The 20,239-nt window shown below is 45.8% G+C and overlaps 1 protein-coding gene across 1 annotated transcript in view; it reads right to left on the bottom strand.

The window, feature by feature from the left end:
- Anxa2 (annexin A2) overlaps positions 1-19,649 on the bottom strand; it is a 40,668-nt gene extending 21,019 nt beyond the window's left edge. Inside the window, exons 1-3 of the mRNA XM_051197871.1 lie at positions 19,576-19,649; positions 8,253-8,313; positions 4,433-4,532 (exon numbers count right to left, since the gene is read on the bottom strand). Coding sequence (XP_051053828.1) covers positions 4,433-4,532; positions 8,253-8,300 — 148 coding nt within the window. The 5' untranslated portion in view covers positions 8,301-8,313; positions 19,576-19,649. The remainder of the gene's footprint in view (positions 1-4,432; positions 4,533-8,252; positions 8,314-19,575) is intronic.
- Between the last annotated feature and the right edge of the window lie 590 nt (positions 19,650-20,239).

Here is a 20,239-nt window from a genome sequence, read left to right as displayed (position 1 = left end):
CCTAGCTAAGTACCCAAGAAGACATTTTAACCCCAAGACCAAACTTCTGTTCCCACTCTCTTCGATGCCATCCTGGCTAAGTTTCTTAGAAAGGACCTAAGGCATAGTCTACTTTGTTATAGGCAAGGGATGCTTTAATGATCCAAAACCCAGGCCTAGGGCTGTAGCTTGCCTAGCATACATGAAGTCCCGAGTTTGGAAATGAGCACCATATAACCCAGTGTTGTGGTTCATACCTGTAACCCTAGCACTTGGGAAGTAGAAACTGGAGGTTTAGAAATTTAAAGTCATCCTTGACTAGATAGCAAGTTTTAGGCCAGCCTGGGAGACAAGAGACCACGCTTTACACAATAAACCAATAAAGCCCTTCTAATGCTCAGAGGATAAAATTCCATGTAGTACCAGCAGGAAAACACAAGAGAAGCAAATTCAACCATAAACGAGGTAACATGGGCACCTTTTTATGCCCGTGGAGTTAACCACTCCAGTTACCTCATGGGACAGGAAAGGACAAACTTGGACACTGCAACAGAAACCAGCAGGTCTACTCTTCACTCAAGCCATTGTGCAGATGCCAGATAAGAATCCGGTTTCTTCTGCTGCTTCTTGGTGAAACCGGTATTTGGATTTCCTCAGTGGACAGAAGGGCAGTTCTTACAAAGAAGAGAGGGCGGAGGAGAGGCAGCCAATGAAGGCTGATGCCAGCAAGGAAAGTATGCTGGGGACTCCTTCCCCTGAGTTTTCCAGCCACCTGGTACCTACACAGCTATGCAGACAATGCCCTTAGAGAGGAAAGCTGTGCCCAGGAGTAAAAGCAACTGTGACTCAACAGGGGCCTTGTCTGCCTCTGAGAACAGCTGTACGACGAGGTTCAGTTTGCAGTGACCCTCAACCCCAAGAGGGAGGCTTCTACAAAGGAAAGAGTGGACAGGTTTCCTTCTAGAAGAATGAGATGCCGCCAGGGCCAATGAGTTCCAAAGGCCTTCCTCATGGGTGTGCCCCAGAACAGCAGGGTTTTCTTCAACCTTCACCTCCCCAGGCTTAGAAGTAAGCGGCACTCCCCAGCCGGTACACCTCCTGGCACTCTCAGAGAATATATACTCTCTTAATTGGTGCACTCAGCTGCTTGCATCCACCTCCAAGTGTGCAAGTGAAACCAAAATTACGGGTCCTGGCTCACTCTCCCGGGCATAGGAGGGTGGTCTTGAGGCCTTGCTGGGAATCTTAGATGGTTCTATTTTAAAATATAAGAGAAAAGAAGTGCAGAAACTCACTTCTATAGTTGGGCTCACTCATGAGGAGGGGGGGGCTCGCCCTTCCGGAGAACACAAATACTGCTCAAATCAAAACTGGCAATAATAGAGCAGCTCCGGGCCCCTCCCCTCTGCAGACTCCAAAGCTGCTCAGATTCATTGGCACCAACGATAACTCCAGGGCTGTGCTGTTGCTAATTACCATCTATTCCATGGAGTCAAGATTCATCCTTTTCTAATTTAGCTGACTTTCCTTTCTAGTTATTTGGACCCATATGGTAAACCATCCCCAGCTGTGTTGAACACTCCGTAGTATATATTTAACCCAAGGCCATTCTAGACCAAGAAACTACTACAGATCAAGTCTCAGAAACCTCTTGTTAATTAAGCAATATTACTAGTTTTGCATGGCTTAACTCAGCTTCTAACTAGACATAAATTACGTAAGGTATTTCACGGTCTACCTCAGGCCAGAGAGTAGACACATGACAACCTTGCACTGGGTTTAGGTAATACAAGGAAAACATATTCAACATCTCTGCGACTAGAAACAAAGCAGGCTTGTGAGAGTTAATTCAGCTGGTGAAAATGGATCAAAGCTCATGGGGATCATTCAGTCTTCTAGGTGACACCAGAATCTAATGAGCATTTGCTGCCTGTCCTTCAAATGCATCTGTGCTCTGATACCTGCACATCTATTATGTGAGTTTGTTACTTCGTCACACAATCTCATGATCCTGAGCATCTTTAAAAGGTTAAGAGGGCTGGAGAGACAGCTCAGCAGTTAAGAGCACTGACTGCTCTTCCAGAGGACCGGGGTTCAATTACCAGCATCCACATGGCAGCTCAAGACTTTGTAACTCCAGATCCAGGACTTTCGACACCCTCACACAGACATACATGTAGGCAAAACTCCAATTTACAGAAAATAAAAATAAATAAAAAATGTTTAAGGTTAATAAATAAAAACACTTAAGAAAAGACAGATCTAGAAGTTAGTAACAGTGTGACAAAGACTATGATGGAGGCATGAAGTAGGAACACAGGCAAGGGGGTCACCAACTCTACACGGCTGTAATCCCAATAATGGAGAGACAGGGAGAGAGGATGAATAGCTTGGGCTAGCCTGGGCTACACTGCAAGACCATGACTGGGGGCAAGGAAAGGAGATAATGTAGAGCCATGCTTGGCAGCTGTTACATACTGAAGTCACATACTCATGGAATAGCAAAAGCAGAGGTGCCATCTGCTAAGTGACACTGTATGGAATAGGAGACAAAGCCAGAAAGAAAAACTATAACAGAGAAGCAGTAGGGAAGCCCATTTTAAAAGTGAGCCACCATAATGCCCAAAGGTGAACTCTCATAGGCGCTGGGAGAAGGGATGGAAAAGAGTTACCAGGGTAGAGTCAGATCAAGATCTCTGCCCACTCTGTCTCTCCTAATAACTGTCCTCATGCCAAGCATCCGCCCATGCCCAGTCCTCACATTCAATAGCAACTATTGGGTTCTAGGCAGTGTGTCCCACCTCCTCCTCTCCTTACTCTTACCAGCCTGCAAGAGCCCAGCTCATCTCATCCCTGTCAGGTGCAAGGTCACTAGGGAGCAGACAGCCATCCTTCAGACCTGGTTTGTATTTCTATGGACGTTCAAGGTTTACCCTGTTTCCTTTGATGTCAAGACACCATCAGCTCCTGATAAAGCATCTGAGGTGAAGGTGTTCAGGGGTGTCTTAATTACTCCAGATTCCTCATTACCTAAGTGGTGTTACTTATCTGAAATATCAGGGGCATGTTCTTAATGAACTTGTCCTGCCTGTCTCCAGAAAGGCAACGCATAATCATCATGGAAAATTTGGAAAACACAGAAACAGAATATATTGAAAACACAGGAAGCACTAACCATAATTTCTAAGTCAGTTACTAGTACCTTTGGGGTTTTTTCCATTTTTGAGTAAAAACTGTAGCTCTCATAACAACATATAGCATACTATATTTTATTGTCATTTTCCTGTACAACTGACAAGTTTAAGGTGAACGAATGTTAAAATGAGCATATTAAACTGTCAATATTGATAGATACACATCTGCAAAATACCCTTAAGACAATACTTGTTAAATCTTTCATTGTAAAGAATTCAGACTTAAGAAAACTGTTACTTACTAAAACCACTAGGCACACAAAAAAAGTAAAGGACAGCGTGTGCCCCAACTGCAGCGCTGAGCACTAATGCTGGGGGTTGGGTGGGATAAAATGAGGAAGAAACAGGTGTCCTCGATCATGCTGTACCACAACTGTGTTGCATATCTGATGGCAATGGGGTCAGACCAGTTTTCAGGCCCGGAAATAAATAATCTAAGACAAAGGGATGAACATAGGCTGGGGATGAACGGGAAGGACTATATTCAAATCCAAGCCTAAACCAAGGCCAACAGACACGAAGAATGTGAACTAACCCACCATGGTGTCGTATGTAAATTGGGAATGGCACAACATGGCATCAGAAATGAATCTGAAGGTCAGCTAATCGGGAAGCTCCAGAATGTCTCAATGCATTATCTGCTCATCATAATCACCTAATAATATTGGCGAAGAGGGCCACAACATGGTGGTGGTGGTGATATGAGCCATGCTGGCCCACACAGGAATGTGGGAGTCCATGTCTCAGCCCTCAGGGCTTTCCTTGCTTGGGAACCATAGTGTTTTTTCTGCTGACTTGGAGAAGGCCTGGGAAGTATTTTTATTGATGTGAGCGTTCTAGCTGTGGCCAGAGTTCATCTGTGCACTCTATACATTCCAATGAGCTAAGAACGTTCTCACGCAGGGATAAAAAGCACCTTTGTACTAAGCTTGTAAAAGACACCATCTTTGTCAAATGAGTTAACCTCTAGGGTGTTTCTGCAAAGAAATATGGAGAAATCACAAGAATCACGTGACCAGTGGTGAAAGAGGAATTGTTTTAAGACAGCAGATTATTGTAGCATGTGTGTCTATACATGTTTTAAGGCAGCAAACTTTTTCTCTGGGTTATGTGTGTGCCTGTGTGTAGGGGTGTGGACCAGTGTGGCGGCTGAAGAGGGCATCTGATACTCTAGAGTTGGACTCACAGGTAGTTGTGGCCCAGGTACACTATGAGTTCGAGGCCACCCTGACAAAGGAGAAGACAGGTGCAGGACCTACCTTTGGTCTTGACAGCCGTCTCGATGTTCAGAGCATCCCTCTCGGCATCAAAGTTGGTATAGGGCTTGACTGACCCATAGGCACTTGGGGGTGTGGAGTGCTGTGATGAGAACACAAACACACTCAAATAATACACTGCAAGTCCTCTCAGTGAAGGAGTACCCCTGAACCCAGATTCCATTCTCCTGCTTCTCTTAATAGTTCGAACCACTTGCATGCTAAGTAAATAGGTGTCTACAGGCTACCACATTCCAGTTGTCTTCTTTTACATTAGGTCTGTTTGGATACTGGGAATTTAGCTCAGCTGGTGGAGTACTTGCCTAACGTAGACTAAGCCCTGACTGTCATCTCCCAGCACCACATAAACTGGGCCTGAAGATAGAGGAAGGATGACCAGAAGTTCAGAGTCATCCTTGGCTACATTATAAGTTTGAGGCCAGCTTCGGCTGCATGAGACCATATCTTGCCCCCCCCCCACACACACACACACAAAAAAAAAAAAAAAAAAAAAAAAAAGGAAGAAGAAGGAAGAAAGAAAAAATTTCACTTGTTTCCACCAAGTGTGTTCTTTAGACTTCACTAGCTTAGACCATACTGTGCTTCTACTCTGCATTTTACTTGTAGTGAGAACTTCAAAGAGGAAGGCACCAAGCTAGGGCCCTGAGACCAGTGTCTATTCAAGTTTCTGAAGAGAAAGAAATTGGTCTAGTAAGAATTTGAACTAAGTTAAAACTGGAAATGTCTGAAAGATGAATGTGCACTGTAGGCCCATACTGCCCAGATTCCAACTCTTTAAACAGTGAATGCAGGACTGGGGGATGGGTCAGCTGGTAGAACGCGTACCCCGAGTGCATGAAGCCCTGAGTTTGATCCCCAGCAGTATATGAGTGGGGGATGGTAATCCCGGCACAGGGGAGGTAAAGGCAGGAGAATAGGGAGTTAAAAGTCATTCTCGGTTACGTGGCAGATTTCTGGCTAGCCTGGGACACATGAAGCCATGACGTCAAAATAAAAACAAATAAACCAAAAAGCTAATGAGCAATGCTCAGCCCAATGCCTCTACGGGCTGTGCAAGGGAAGGGACTTCCTCCAGGCCTATGTTGTGACTACCTTTGTGGCACCAAGGTGGGTGCGAGCCAGCCCACATCCTCTTTACTGTGACAAGTTCCTGCTCTCCTTTCTCCCTTCTGCTCAGTGCTCCCCTCTGCCTTCTCCAGGATGCCCTTGTCTACTGCTCTGCCTGGCATACTTTCCTTACTGTCTTTTAAACAGTCCTTCCTCTTTGGGTGCCTGTCAGAGTCCACCACTCTCCTGTGATGATAAACTGGAATCTCTGCCTACACCTCCCCCCCCCCCAGATAATGGCCTACCTCTCTGTCCATTCTCTCTTCTGTGCATTTAACTCCCCTCCCTGGTGAAATGTTTCTGCAGGGATAGCCTGCCCCCGAATGAAGGGCAAACAATGGCTATGAGTGATGTGACTTTGACCGGGGGGATGGTCCTGAACCATCCACCACTGATGCCTCTCCTACAAGGTGGCGCTTCACCCTGCAATGCCCCATATCACAGCCTCCCTGGTACATACAACAGGTGATGGTGACACATGATGTTGACCAACCTCAAGGTAGCCTCTATGAAGACTCAGTTGGCTGTGGTGATGTCAGTGATTTTTCTCGAGCCAGCCCACTAGCTACATCATTGGGTATCTTTACTAGTGAGGTAACACAAGGACGCATCTGAGATCCTCACTCCCAAGTGTCCCTCAGCAAAAACCAGAACTGTAAGCTCAGGGTCAGACACCTATTAAATGGGGGTAAATGGTAACTCTGGTTCATATTTATAGTTCTGAAACACAAATGCACGATCAAAGACTGACTTGCCCAATTTCACCACTTTCAGGCATGTCAACCTCGTGGCATAACATTACTACAAAGTTCATGCTCAAAAATGAGGCAATTGAGTTACAAAATAATGCATCCTAGTATTCTGAGTAGTTTTATAATTTTCTGGTGGGCCCTACCCATATCTATCTTGGGATGTATGTGGCCTGCGGGGTTGTCAGCCGGGTGCCAGTGGCTCATGTAAGGGAGCATTTTGGGAAGGACTGATGAAGTGATGCATACATGAAGAAAAATGCCAGCAAAGTGCTTTCTGGAAACATGTTTTGCATTTGTTCTTGTTAACTACAGAAAAAAAGTAGGCAGGAATCTAAGGAAAATTCTGTTCTGATTCTTAACAGGGCAGGCAGCTAGCCATGCACCCACAACGCACACGGTTCACTGGCCAGGTGATACACTGTCATCATTAAGTGAGTGGAAGAAAGGTGAGTGTGGTCCTGTGGTTACTCTAGAAACATAAAGAAATGGTTAATCAGGTGACTAGAAAATCCGTTTGTGTGAAAATTAAGTTCTTAAGTAAAAGTGATCTTTCCTTCGCTTACAATAACGGGCAATATAGGGTGTTTTCTAGTTTAGTCCCATCTCTCCACGCCTACTCCCAGGGAAGAGTAACTTCAAAAGCTGACCAAATAGCTCTCTCTCACACAAACGCTTTACTTTAAGGGTGTAAGCTAGCCTCAAACTTGATACATAGTCAAGGATGACTTAGAACTTTGAATCCTCCTGCCTCCACATCCCAAGTGCTGTGATTACAGATGTTCACACCTGGTTTCTGCAGTGTAGTGGATGGAACCTATGGCTTCACACCAGCTAAGCTAGGCATGTACTCTGCCAACCTGGCCACTGCCTTAGCGACTTCTCATGAAACCATACCAACAGCAATCTAATCATCAAAGACATTAGATAAAATTTGTTGGAGAAATAAATTATATAACAGCAAGATTTGCCTGGGTCCTAACAGCAAGCCAAGCTCCAAGATGAGGAAAGATTTAAATGAGGAAATAACAAAAAGGCTTTAATATTCTACACAGTCTGTATTAGAACAGGCCCATTCATTTGCACATTAAAACAGCAGGTGCCATAGACAACAAAGAGTAGCTTGTACACATGACCCAAGCTGTCACCTGTCTTTCAAGTGGCTCCTTATTAAAAGACAAATTTTACTTCTGAGCTTCCTCATAGACAAAATAAACAACAACGCCCTATGATTAATTATATGAGTATTCTTTTTTAAAAAGATACATTTTGCTTTATTTTGTAGAAAAACTTTCCCGGGTGCTATATTAAACAGAAGAAATGGAGAGGCTTCTGAGACACCACTCTAACTGAGGAAGTATTGTAGTTGATGGTTGCTTTCAAAAGAATCACTTTTCTTGTCACTGGCAGGATATCCATAGTCCAGTGGGTACAGACTCATGCACACAGCAGCAGCACTAATTGGACTCAGGGAGTTAATAATAATAATAATAATAATAATAATAATAATAATAATAATAATGCCAAGGCCATTGCCTAGAAGAATATTCCAAATATTCTAAGCCTAAAAAGCACTGGAATTGCTTTTTGACCTGGCCAAAGCTTATGATAAATAAAACATCAAGGCTTGACATTAAAAACTCGCATGTCACCAAAGCAATAATTACTACTCATGTAATAAGTATAACAGAACACAATTCCAGCCATTTCCTTCTCCATAATACTGTCCAAGTTTCATTCGATGCCAAAAAATGTTTTAGTACTGTGACATTTATTTCAAATGAAACTGCTAGGAACAGTTAGCAATGGGTAACTGGGGCACAGTGGAGACACCTAATAATGACTGAATTATGGCTCCATTTTCCTTGTGTATACAGGGAGATCATAGCACGGTCAACACATGTCCAATTTTTAAAATCACACAAAGTGAGAGATTAGATACTTACATCACCCTCCAAGCTGAGTTTGCACAGGATTTCGTGGACAGTAGACATTTTGAAAAAGAAGCTGAAAAAAAAAAAAAAAAAGTCTTTAAAAAAGAAGCTTTCTTCCCCCCAAGCACAGCAACTAGTCGCTAATGTCTGCTAGGACCGTTGCATCCGAGGCTGTTAAAGCAAGCATTTTTTTTTTTTCCAAGCAGGCAATTCTCAATCTTATCATTGAGAAAATTAAAGTTTGGAGATGGATGTCTTACGTTGGGGATGGATGACTAAACTCTTGCTCTGGTTAAACAGGACCTAAATGGTCTGGTCTATGAATGTAAAACCTAAAAGCTTCCTGTGACAAACAACACTCATTCAAACAGGGATTGGGCTTTTTTTGTCAGAAGCAACAAACATATCAAAACTACCATTACTTGTGTGACACTCTCAAGTGACTTGGCATAGTGAGACGGACACAAGATGGGATCAACAGTAGCACCATGTTGGCCTGATTCCAAAAGAAAACTTTCAGTATTAGCCCACAACCGTTTCCTCCAGTGGCACTCCCAAGAGCTGGGAGATGGGTTCGAGCATAGTCTGCATGCCTTATAAGCATAAGTTTGACCCCTAGAACCCACATGAAAAATCTGGGAGATGGGGGACCTCTGGGGCTCAGTGGCCAGCTAGCTCTACCTAATTGGCAAGGCTCAAGCCAATGAGAACTCTAGCCTCAAAAAACAAGATGGGTACCTCGAGAGGGGAAATGACACCTAATGGTGACCTCTGGCCTCTGCACACAAGTGTACCCAAGCACACAAATATGCATACCAGTAAACACATGCAAAGAGGGCATTAAACCGTTTATAAAATGCAAATAGACCGACTTTTGATATGAACACATCTCACTGAGGGCCGACCTTGCATTTAAAATTTAGAGCAGTTGCCATATCATCATCTTCCATCGAATACATTTTGTCATTTGGAGCTGCCATACTGACGAATGGCCTTTCCCTGGGTGTAGACTATGTGGTTGGAGTTGACAGCCCCACATGCCCAACCCCCACCACCAAGAGTGACTCCTACTGAGACAAGACAGGTCATTCTGCATAATCACCCAAGAAGAACACAGCACACAGCCACCTCCGCAAAAGATTGCCAACAGCATTTGCACTAGCAGTGCCCTTGGTACCTGCAGAATTAAGCTCTAGTCTCTTCAAGGAGCTCGCTTGGCCTAGATGTTTTCATGAAACTGCTTTGAAGACAATATATGACACAGCCATTTGGCAGCTTACAGGAACACTCTGAACTGAGTGAATCCTAGGCTGTGGGAGGTAGGAGATCAGGGAAAGAGAGTCACCTTTAATTGTGGTCAGGATGTACTTTTGAAAGATGCTCACTGACCACCACCCCTCCCCCACCCCCAAGCCTTTTAAGCCAGGCAAAGGAAAGTCATCAAAAAATGTTTAAATCGCCTCTACTCTGTCAGCTCCCTCAATGTCTCTTCTCCCCGTGTGTGTCCCCTGTATATCCCCTATGTGTCCGTGCCATTCTTCATGGTAAAAAGTCTTGTACATTGTGGTGCGTCCCCACACCCGCAATGGACAATTATTTAGTGCTAAAATGTTCTCAGTCCCAACAGAAGACTTCCCAACAGAGGAAGTTTAAATGCACATTTAAGTGAGAGAAGGTGGTGTGAAAGGTCGGTTCCAGTTACAGAGCATTCTAGAAGAGGCAGCTCTATGGAGGGAGTGAGATGGTGAATGGTTGCCAAGGACAGGGAAGACATAAAGGTGGAGCACAATGTGTGTGTGTGTGTGTGTGTGTGTGTGTGTGTGTGTGTGTGTTGTACTAGTGTATGTGAACACACACTTGTCAATGGCATGCATGTGGTGTGTGGGTGCCTACAGAGGCATGAAGAAGTTGTTGGATTCCCTAGAACTGGAGGTCAGGTGACTGTAAAGCATTGATGTGGGTTCTGGGAACCAAACTCAGGTCCTCAGTAAGAACAACAGCGCTCTTAACCTCTAAGCTCTCCTCAGCCTCTTCACCTGCTGCTATTATTAAAGTTATATATTTACTTGTATGTGTGCACATGTGCATAATATGGCATACAAGTAGAGGTCAGAGGACAACTTGTGGGAGCTGGTTCTGTCTCCTCCCATCATGTGGGTGGTCAGGCGTGGTGGCCAATGCCTGTCACCTACAGCGCCATCTCACTGGCCCTTTGTTGATGTTTAATGTGACTACTAGGAAATTCTGAGATTGTATGTGCTCCTCACATTCTATGTCAACATTGGATGAATGGAAACTAGCACTCTACATATGGGTGCTGGTCTAAAAGAATTCCAGAAGGCTGCAGTCTAATCTCAACCCCAAAGCCTCTTCCACAGCCTATTCAGACATCTTCCTTGACAAAGCATCCCTCCATTCTACCTGGGCTCAAACCTGCCAGGAGCTCCCATCAGATTCACTTGGCCTGGGAGTTTCCAGAGCAGATGAGAGCAGGTATCAACTGCCTTGCAGGCTTCCAGACTAAGGAATTAAAACGCAAAGCAGAATGAAACAAATGAAAACTGCCAGCTGACAGCCCAAGTGGTACAGTTGTGTCCACAAACAAAGGTGTGGAATGAGGCTCCTCCCCCAGCTCTGCTGTTCAGGCAATTTGAGCCACACAGCACAGCAGGATTTTATTGAGTTGTTCTTCCAAGCTGTCGTCCCAGCTCTGAGTGCTGCTTTGCAGACAGTTGCCCACATGGAGCCCTCCACATAGCACTGTGCAGATCAAAGGCAACCTGGTGTACCACTTTACACTCTCTGTTCTTGTTAATTCTTCTCCCACAGCCTCCACACCTTGAGAGGACAAATAAGAGGGATTTTTTGGTGCCCCACAAATCTTGCTCTCTGTGCCAGCATTTATAATCAACTTCTTTTTTTCATCAACTTGGTCTTCCCTACTGCTACCAACTCAACCCCCCATCTGATCTTGTCAGATAGTCAGGAATCAAGGCCAGTGCTTCCTCTACCTCCAACAGAGCTGCCTTCAAGGAGTAGCATCAGGACCCAGCCACTCCTCCCTCTATCCATCCCCCACAAAAGATTCAAACTTAAAATGCTCCTTGACTTAGATTTCTCCAAGCAAGTTGGTTTACTTTCTCTCTGGCTCCTGTCCTTCTCACTCCTCCCTCTCCACCTCCACCCCCACTTAAAACAGGGTGTCAAGGAGCTGGAGAGATACTCAGTGGATAAAGTGATGTCCACACAGGTGTACGGATCAGAGTTCAGATCCCTAGCACCCAGCTAAAAGTCAGTTGGGGGTGGCAGACAGGAGATGTCTGAGTAAGATGGCTCACTAGTCTAGCTAAATCCCCTTCTTCAGGAGATCCTGTCTCAGTAAATGAAAACGGAACACAATCAAGAAAACGGTGATATCAAACTCTGAACTCCATGTAAATGTATACATATACGAGTCCATGCATATCCATACCTGCACACTTGTGCATGCACACACATGTACACACGCCACACAATGGAGAGAATAAAAAGCCAGTACGTCACTCTGTAGCTCAGGCTGGCTATGAACTCACAATCATCTTTCCTGGGATTACAGATGTGTTTGGCTGTCAGTATATTTTATGGCATTTCTCAAGTCACCACTGCTTTGACGTGCTCTGATAAGGTCAGAGGATTCCTCATTCCACACAGCTCTCGCCAGTCTTCCAGTCTTCCTATGGGGATTCATTCATTCATTCAGCCCTCTACTTGAAAAGTGCTGAAATAGCACATAGTTACATATGACTCAAAGCTGGAATTATACTTTGCCTCACTTCGCCTACCAAGTCTCAGATCCCTATACAAATGAAAAATACATATTTCCACCAACTAGGTGACAAACAGACTGTGTGTGTGTGTGTGTGTGCTCAAATGTACCCATGTATTCACAAAGGTGTCCTAGAAGGTTCATGCATCTATGTGCAAACAAAGAAGCCAGATGAGGACACTGGTACCCCTACACACACACACACACACACACCACTTTCCATCTTTTCCTTTTGAAGCAGGGTCTCTCTCCCAGCACCTGAAGCTTGCATAATCTGGAGTAAGCTGAAAGTCAGCAATGCAAATGTCTTCTGTTCCACTCACTTCAGAGCTGGGACATCTGGTTTGCTACCTTTCTGCTGAGATTCGAAGTCCCATCCTTATTGCACAGCAAGCACTCTTTACCACTTAGACATCTCTCCAGACCCCAAATGTGCACTTAAGAACAGTTTTTAATATAAGTCACATTATATTACAACCTTGCTGCACCAAAAAATCCAAAAATATCATAATAACCCCAAAGTCACAGAGACTGACAAGCAATATCTAAGTGCCCATACCCATAAATATTTCCTAGCTCATGCAAGTTTAATGGCAACCCTATTTTAGCTTAGAAATAAAATATGGCCTTTGCCTCTTGACTTCATCCAAACACCTGGCTGTGCAGTTTTTCTGAATAGGGCCAGTTAGTTGCTAGAAGAAACAGTGAGTGCCTCTCACCAAGATGGCTAAAACTTTAGTTTGACTAATGAGAATGGGACAGTATGTTGTGACTCCTGGGTCAGGAAAGGCCTTTGCCATGCTGGTGAGGTTTGCTGACGCTGGTAATGGACAGGTCATCCGCAGACTCAGAGTACATGAACACTCAGACTGTACTCAAAGGATGAGGCATCCTTGGCCACAGATTCCCACCTGTGATGAAAAATCTTTGCTGTTGACTCAGGTGGATTTAGATTTATCAGGGAAACACACCTCTAGGTGATTCTGTGAAGGATTTCCTAGTTTAGGGTCATGAAAATGGGACGAGCCGTCTTAAATGTGAGTGGTACAATGCTATGAGCCTTTGTCACAGACTGCATTAAAAAAAAAAAAAAAAAAAAGGAAGGAAGGAAGGAAGGAAGGAAGAAAGGAAGGAAAAAAAGACAGCAAGTTGAGAACTGGCATGCATCTCTCTTGCTTCCCGATTGTATATGCAATGGGACCGGCTCCCTTCTCAAGCTCCTGCCACCATGCCTTCCCTGCTATTATGGATTGTATGCACTTAAACCATAAGCTGAAATAAGCCTTTGTCCTTCAAGGGGCTTGTAGTGAGATATTTGGTCACAGCAACCACAAGAGCAACTAATACACCACTTGTATGAGAGACACTTGAGACTACTAGGCATGGTCCACAGCAGGGTAGGGCTACAACCCAGGACCTTTGAGTCCTCTGCCTTTGCCCTTTAGATCTCAGTAACTCTTCAATGGAGAGATTAATTAGGTCACAGAGATAAGGAAGCAGAGTGGCTCAGTCTAGGGCCTAATGGTGAGGCCTCTCTGTGTAGGCTGAGAAGAGTGAGTCACCAGCCAGAGGAACATGTCAGGGGTGGAGGGAGGGTGGAGAGGACTGGGGAGGGATACATCACCAGTGTACCTCGGGAAAACAAAGGTTTGTTAGGAAGCTATGTCCACGTGGTGATCCCAAAACCCAGGGATCTGAATTGAGTGGAGCAAAGTTAAGGTTGGCTACAGAAACCGTGGAAGGTGTGAGAGCCAAAGTGATTAGACACAATACTCACGTGTACCTGTTCACCAAAACACAAGATTTAAAAGGCAGGTGTGAAGGGATAAGCATGCAATCCCAGCTCTTAGGAGGTGGAGGTGGGCGCAGGAGAAGTTCATTCTTGGCTACACATTGAATTTGAGGCTAGCCTGGGCTACATGAGATCCTGGCCTTGAAAAAACAAACATTAGTCCTCATGCCATGTAAGAGGATCCTCCCTGAACTAACTCCTGACTCCACAATGTAAAATTCGGGGTGACTTCAGAGCAGAGCACACTCTCTTTTTTTTTTTTGGCACTCGGCCCCCCCAGATTTGCATCTCTTCCTAGCACCTCTGCCTCACCCAGCTGACCAACTAGTTTCAACCTGCATATCAGAAAGAACTATCAGGTGAGCCATCTGTTGACAAGAACACTCTATGCCAGGGCCTTGGCTCCCAGGGCGGGCTGGGACCTGGCTACCTTGTGAACTGGGCCCTTTCTCAGGCAGATGTTTCTGTTTAAGCAAATAAATAAATCAGCCCAGTCCAGGGAGACTCTGAAAGCCACACCCCGCTCCAGCCAATCTGAAGTAGCGCCCCACACTGGTGGGAAAATAGGGACGCCCCAGCTCCTCCCTAAATGAAGGGAACAGACTGTCTCCTGTGGCCTTGAAAACAATGAGACTTAACCTGCTGGCACAAGGCTCTCAGGAGACAAAGCATGGCAGTAATGGAGTCTCCAGAGCGGTTGTAAGGCCAGTCACTCACATGTAACAGATAATCTGTTTTACAAATAATGTATAGTTTTGTCTTTAAAAAACAACTAATACCTAGATATTATTACATTACTGTATTGTTTCAAAAAATGCAGTCACAACAATGACCAAAAAGTACAAATGAAGTTGTCTTTAACCTCTCTTCTGCAAAAGGAAAAGTGAAACACAAATGTTTGCAAAAAAAAAAAAAAAAAAAAAAAAAAAAAGTTCGAGGAAGGATCTCATAGGCAATGCTGTAAACAGCAAAATACATTTCACTGAGTTAAAAAATGCTAGTTCCAGAAAGCCTAGATATTAATTTGTACCAAAAACCCCAAGAGCTTGTTGGAACAGGGCTGGCCTGTTGAGAATCCAACCCAGCAGTTTCAGAGACACACCCACTTGGAGAGTAGTTGAAAAAACACAGCATGTTGTTGGGTTACCCCAAAACAGATGCCTAGCAACCACAATGAATCAATCTGGAATTGGATCAACTCCAAACCAGGATTTTAAAGTCAAAATGGGTGAGGGTGGAAATGTGGAGGGCTGGGTTTCCCCACCAGAGCCCTTACTCCCTTACTGTAGTTCCTGGACACCACAGTGTGCAAACCACATTGGGGTTTTAAACAAAAAAATGCATAAATGATGGCAGAGGGAGTTCCCACTGTACCCCATCCTCCACCCCCCCCAAATCATCTTTAGTTAACAGAACCTTCTTGAAGGCTCATACTTTCCCCCTTAGTTTTATGGTTCTGATTAATGCTTGAGTCACAGGGCCAAGTCAAGCCTCAGGATTCCTGGAATTCTGCCCGTGGCCTTGATCAGACTCAGCAAGAGGCCCCTGCAGTGCTTGCTCTAGCCTGTCCCTCTGGCTGTCTGATCTGAACCAGTATTTGTTTGCTAGCTACAGACACTGCCACTTCTTGGTTTGGGAGCCCCTCCTGATAGACTTGGAGTGGGTGGGAAGGAACCAGCATGGAAGGATGATGTCATTTGGCATGAGACACATTCAGGATTGAAAAATGCAGCCTGAGCATATATAATTCAACCTCAGTGTCTTATGGCCCACATATTAGGGTTCCGACAGGGCTCAGTTGCCAGAAAAAAAAGTGGTTCAAGCTCAAGGTAACTCCCCATACTCTGAACCTACCTCCCAGTAGAAGTTTGCGGTTTCTTCTCTCTCCTTCCTTCTCCCCTTCTCTGTCTTTAGACAAGGTTTCTCATTTATCCCAGGCTAACCTCAGTCTCATTAAGTAGCCAAGGATGATCTTGAACTTGTGTTCCTCGTGCCTCCCAATTTAATGTGGTGCTGAGGAAGGGATCCCAGACTTGTGCATGTTAGGCAAGTACTCTACCCACTGATCCACACTATCAGTCCTTCAATACTGTCTTTGCACAGGTGCACAAATGCACAGTCTCACGTGCCCTCTTCACACAAATCAGGTTAGACTACTAACTCTCCCCTCAGCATGCTCAGGACTATCTGCACCTCTACCAGGAGCACACCATCTAAATGAAACCAAGCTATAGAGAATCATAACAGATATCACCTTTCTCAACCACCCTCCTTACCCAGCTCTGCTGTTACTCTTTGTGTATTTGTGAAATACCAGAGTTGAGTGTTCAGAGGACACCTTCCACACTGTCCAGCCATGGGGCTTGTGACTTACTGTTTTGTCCTGACTATTGGTCTCACACTGCCTGGAATATAGTAGGTGGTTCAATGACAAGTTGGAATGGTTCACACACTGGGTCTTTCTGTTTTAGGTCTACTTTGTTATTTTCCAACAGTCTCCTTTCTCAACTTCCAATCTTTACCTACGATTGCATGTTTAAAATCCAGGCCTAGTTCCACCCATTCAGACCTGGGGGCTCCCATTTCCAGCCTCTGACAGATCATGTTAGGACAGCCTCTTCCCATTTGTTATAAGCAGCTGGTACCTAGCCCTATCTCCACATTATCTGGATGCTCTGGACAGCATGAGGACCACAGAATCGACGGGAATAAGCAGAGAGCCAGAAGGTAAAGAGGTAGCCCAAGGAAGGCAGAAACCACATGATCTTGTAACTCCTCTGAGCTATGAGTTTCTGCTGGGTGTGGCCAAGAGACAAAGGGCATATACAAAAGGTTCCTTGTCATGGCCACACCTTGTGGTCACAGTGTCTGGTCTGATTTTGAACTCAGACCACTTGGGTGCTGCAGACTGGTCCCCTATGAAGACCTGAGCTCAGATTATTTAAAGGGGTCAATGTGGTCCCTAATAGGAACATCTGGAAATTGCGTCACTGGAACCACCCAGAATCACCCCTCAAGTACATGGATGGGGACTGCCTCTGGTAACAAAAGGAAAAACATGCCAGACTGTGAATGGGTGGAAAGAATTTCTGTTAAGGACTGGAATTTCCTCTCTGTTGGCAAGCCCACAGCTAGAGAAGGGTGTGGCTTGGGGGGGGCGGCAGGGTATTTGTAGGTGCAGAAATAGAGAACAGCCAACTTCTACTCAAGTCTCCCAGCTGATTCTGAAGAACAGGTTAAATCCAGTTTATTTGGGATAAGCTCAGCTCCACATCCAGGTCTTTAAAACAACTGTATAGGAGCTAGGAAAAGAAACCTAGCAGGGTTTGTGAGTAAATGTTAGTTGAGGAAAATATAAAATGTCAAATCAAATTGCTATCCTCAGCTGTGACTGGGACACAGTGGGTACCTAAAAAAAAAAAAAAAAAAAAAAAAAAAAAAACAATTTGTAAGGCAAATGGGTGCTTAAAGCAGCCCACAGTGCCTGCCTGGGACTCCTTTTTGTAACACACCCACTCTCCCCTGGTGAAACAGATCCTGCACCCAACACAAGCCAAGAGTTAGAGCCAAAGTTCCCATCAACCCTCACACACATTAATCCAGGCAGAGAGAGAGAGAGAGAGAGAGAGAGAGAGAGAGAGAGAGAGAGAGAGAGACGAGGGTTCTCAAAAATCAATAGCAATTTAGGAGAGTGCCTGCCTTGCCAGGAAAACTACTTAAATCAGAACTTAGCCAGGAAGCCAGTGACCAAGACTGCATGTGTAATGCCAATCAATAGAGTATTTTAATAGCTCAAAGACACAGGATGTGAAACATTGAGGCACCAGTCCAAACCCAAGCTCTCAGTCGAAGCCTTAAGTGCTGCCTGGCTAGTTAGCAAAACTTCCTGAACCTCTCTTTCTCTCTACCACACCAAACAGGAAACCCTCAACAGAAAAGTGCACCTAGAAGGTTGTCCCAGCTGCAGCAGAGGCGATGGGCACTTCTAAAGAAACCCTTAGGCCTAAGGTGAGCATCGGACTCAGTGGAAGAGGACAGGGCTCGCCCTGATCTCATCTGCCATCTTCAAGTTCCTCCGACTCAGACCCACAGGCTGCTGAGTGCAGCATGCACTAAAGTGAGGAAATGAGGAGGAAGTGGGTGTGGAGAAGGACTGCACAGGTCTCCAAAGCCAACCCAGTCTGCAAGAAGGTGGGAGGGAAGCGGGGGGGGGGGGGGGGGGACTGGAGCAGGGTGCAAAGACACACGTTTTCAATGAACAGGATTTAATCAAATCTGTATTTAAAACCAAGGGGAGAAAACCCTGAAAACGACATCAGTGATTTATTCTTCTTACCCACAGACCACCCCTCACCTTCCCATCTTGTATCCTGCTCCCTGCCATTAGGCAGCATTCAGATACAGTGCAAATCAATTTTTGGGAGGTGGGTGCTAGCATGAGATTCCAAACCCCTTCCATGGTGTTCTTGGGGAAGAGCGGGGAGTGGCTTCCCAGTCCAAGTTGCAGACCCACCTAAAAATACCCCTGTATGTTACAGACCGAGGACCTTGGATTCCAAGAGTTTATGGTTATTGGTAAGGAGTGGGACACAAATTAATAACTCCTTCTGGTTCTGGGATAAAGCCCAGCTCTTGGGTACCCTAGTAGGGTACTCTACCAATGAGCTGGATCAGCAGCTCTTAGTTTTTGTTTGCTTGCTTGTTTGTTTTTTGAAACGGGTGGGGGTGTCTCACTTTGTAGCTCAGGCTGGATTCAAACTCAGGATCTAGCTGCCTCAGTCTTCTGAGTTTTGAGATCACCGCTATGTCTCAAGGAACAGTTTTTTTTTTTTTTTTCTTATTTGTACAACACTGTGTTTTCAGTGTGCTTTACTTATCTATTTTTGAATGAACTTGTTTTCAGAAACCTTCAATAACATAGTGTGGGTGGCACTATGAGCAAGAGTTCGGAAACCACTTTTACAGATAAAGGAACTTCTGGAACCACAGCCCTCCACGCCAGCATTGGAATCTGCGGCCCAAGAGCCACACCCTTTTTCTATAGACCCTGTCAACTGACTCATGGTGGCATCAGTGCAGTCAAGGTAATTTTCCCTACAGAACCACCCAGGGATATTTCTTTCTGCACACGTTCTAGAGAGTGGCAAACCCCTCAGAAAGAATGAGCCTGAGGTCGCTGTCCTACCAGACAATCTAGAGTTCACGACTAAGACTGAGCTGAGATTGTTTTATGGGTAAAGGAGGTGACCCAGTACCTTGCTTTGACTTCACAAAAGTACCTTTGTCAGTTGCAAGGAACTGCACCTGAAATTTCAGGAGTTATGGTTCAGAGTGACAGGATGCAGTTCACAGTTCGGAAGGGAAAAAATCCACAGACTCCTCACTGCTGGGCTGCAGGCTCCCAAGCGGCCACACCCAGTCCCCCCCCCCCCGTTGGCACCTAGCACCTCTGGAATGCAGCGCTCCTCTGCTCCCCACTCCACACAGGGTCTCTCTGCTCCCCAGAGGGCCTCAAGGGGAAGCACGGTCCCCCCAACCTCTGTCCTGCACCCCCCACCAGGCGTAGTATGCAAAGAGACGTGTCACTACCTCTAGCAGTACACTTTGCTACTCTGTTGCAGGACCCATAGATCGCCCAGGGGGGTGGGTCCTCCTCCGCGGCTCCCAGGGTCCCCGTCCTCAGGAACCTGCCCGCTCCCCGAGGCCATAGCGGGCGACCGGGGCCGCGCCCCACTTACCTGGGCCGGGCGCCTAGCGCTGAAAGCCTCCCCAGAAGCCGAGCGGCCCGGCTGGGCTGGGTGGGGCTTTTATACCCCCCATTCTCCCTGCCACGCCTCCCCTCCCTCCCCCGGCCTGTTCCCACCCTGCTCTGGGTGACTCACCCTCCCTGGAACGCTGCCCAGGCCTGGCCCTGCCCTACGAGAGACAGCCTCACCAACTCCCCAGCCCCATCAAGCTTCCATCCCCCTTACCCCCCTTACTAGGGTGGTCAGCCTGGCCCTGGGTTATTCAGATTTCAGCAGACTGGCTTGCCCAATTCACTTCTTCTTTTGTTTCTAGTCTTCTTGGTGTCGAGGTAATGGAGGGTAGAATTGTTTCAAGACACACATATTTGGGATTCCCCTGAGCTAGTCTGCTGGCACCCAGCTCTCCATGACCGGCTGCAAACATGTTGGTCTAACCTCTGGTTTCGAGATGGAGCAGCATGGGGTGGGCGGTTCATCTGAAGCCACCCCAGAGAGCCTACTGGGCCTTGGAAACTGCAGGGAGGCGTCCAAGCAGTCAGGTAAGGCTCTGAGGTGCCTCCCCCCCCCCCCGGGGAAAAAAAGTACTTCAGGACCTCCTACAGTCTCCTGATTGTAGGTTACTGGATTTTTGTTTCTCTCTTTTCCTTGCCCAATT

Source organism: Phodopus roborovskii, unplaced genomic scaffold (assembly GCF_943737965.1).
Source record: "Phodopus roborovskii unplaced genomic scaffold, PHOROB, whole genome shotgun sequence".
NCBI classification, from domain to species: Eukaryota; Metazoa; Chordata; class Mammalia; order Rodentia; family Cricetidae; genus Phodopus; species Phodopus roborovskii.
Note: the sequence above shows the minus strand (reverse complement) of the source record. Positions and strands in the feature narration are given on the sequence as shown.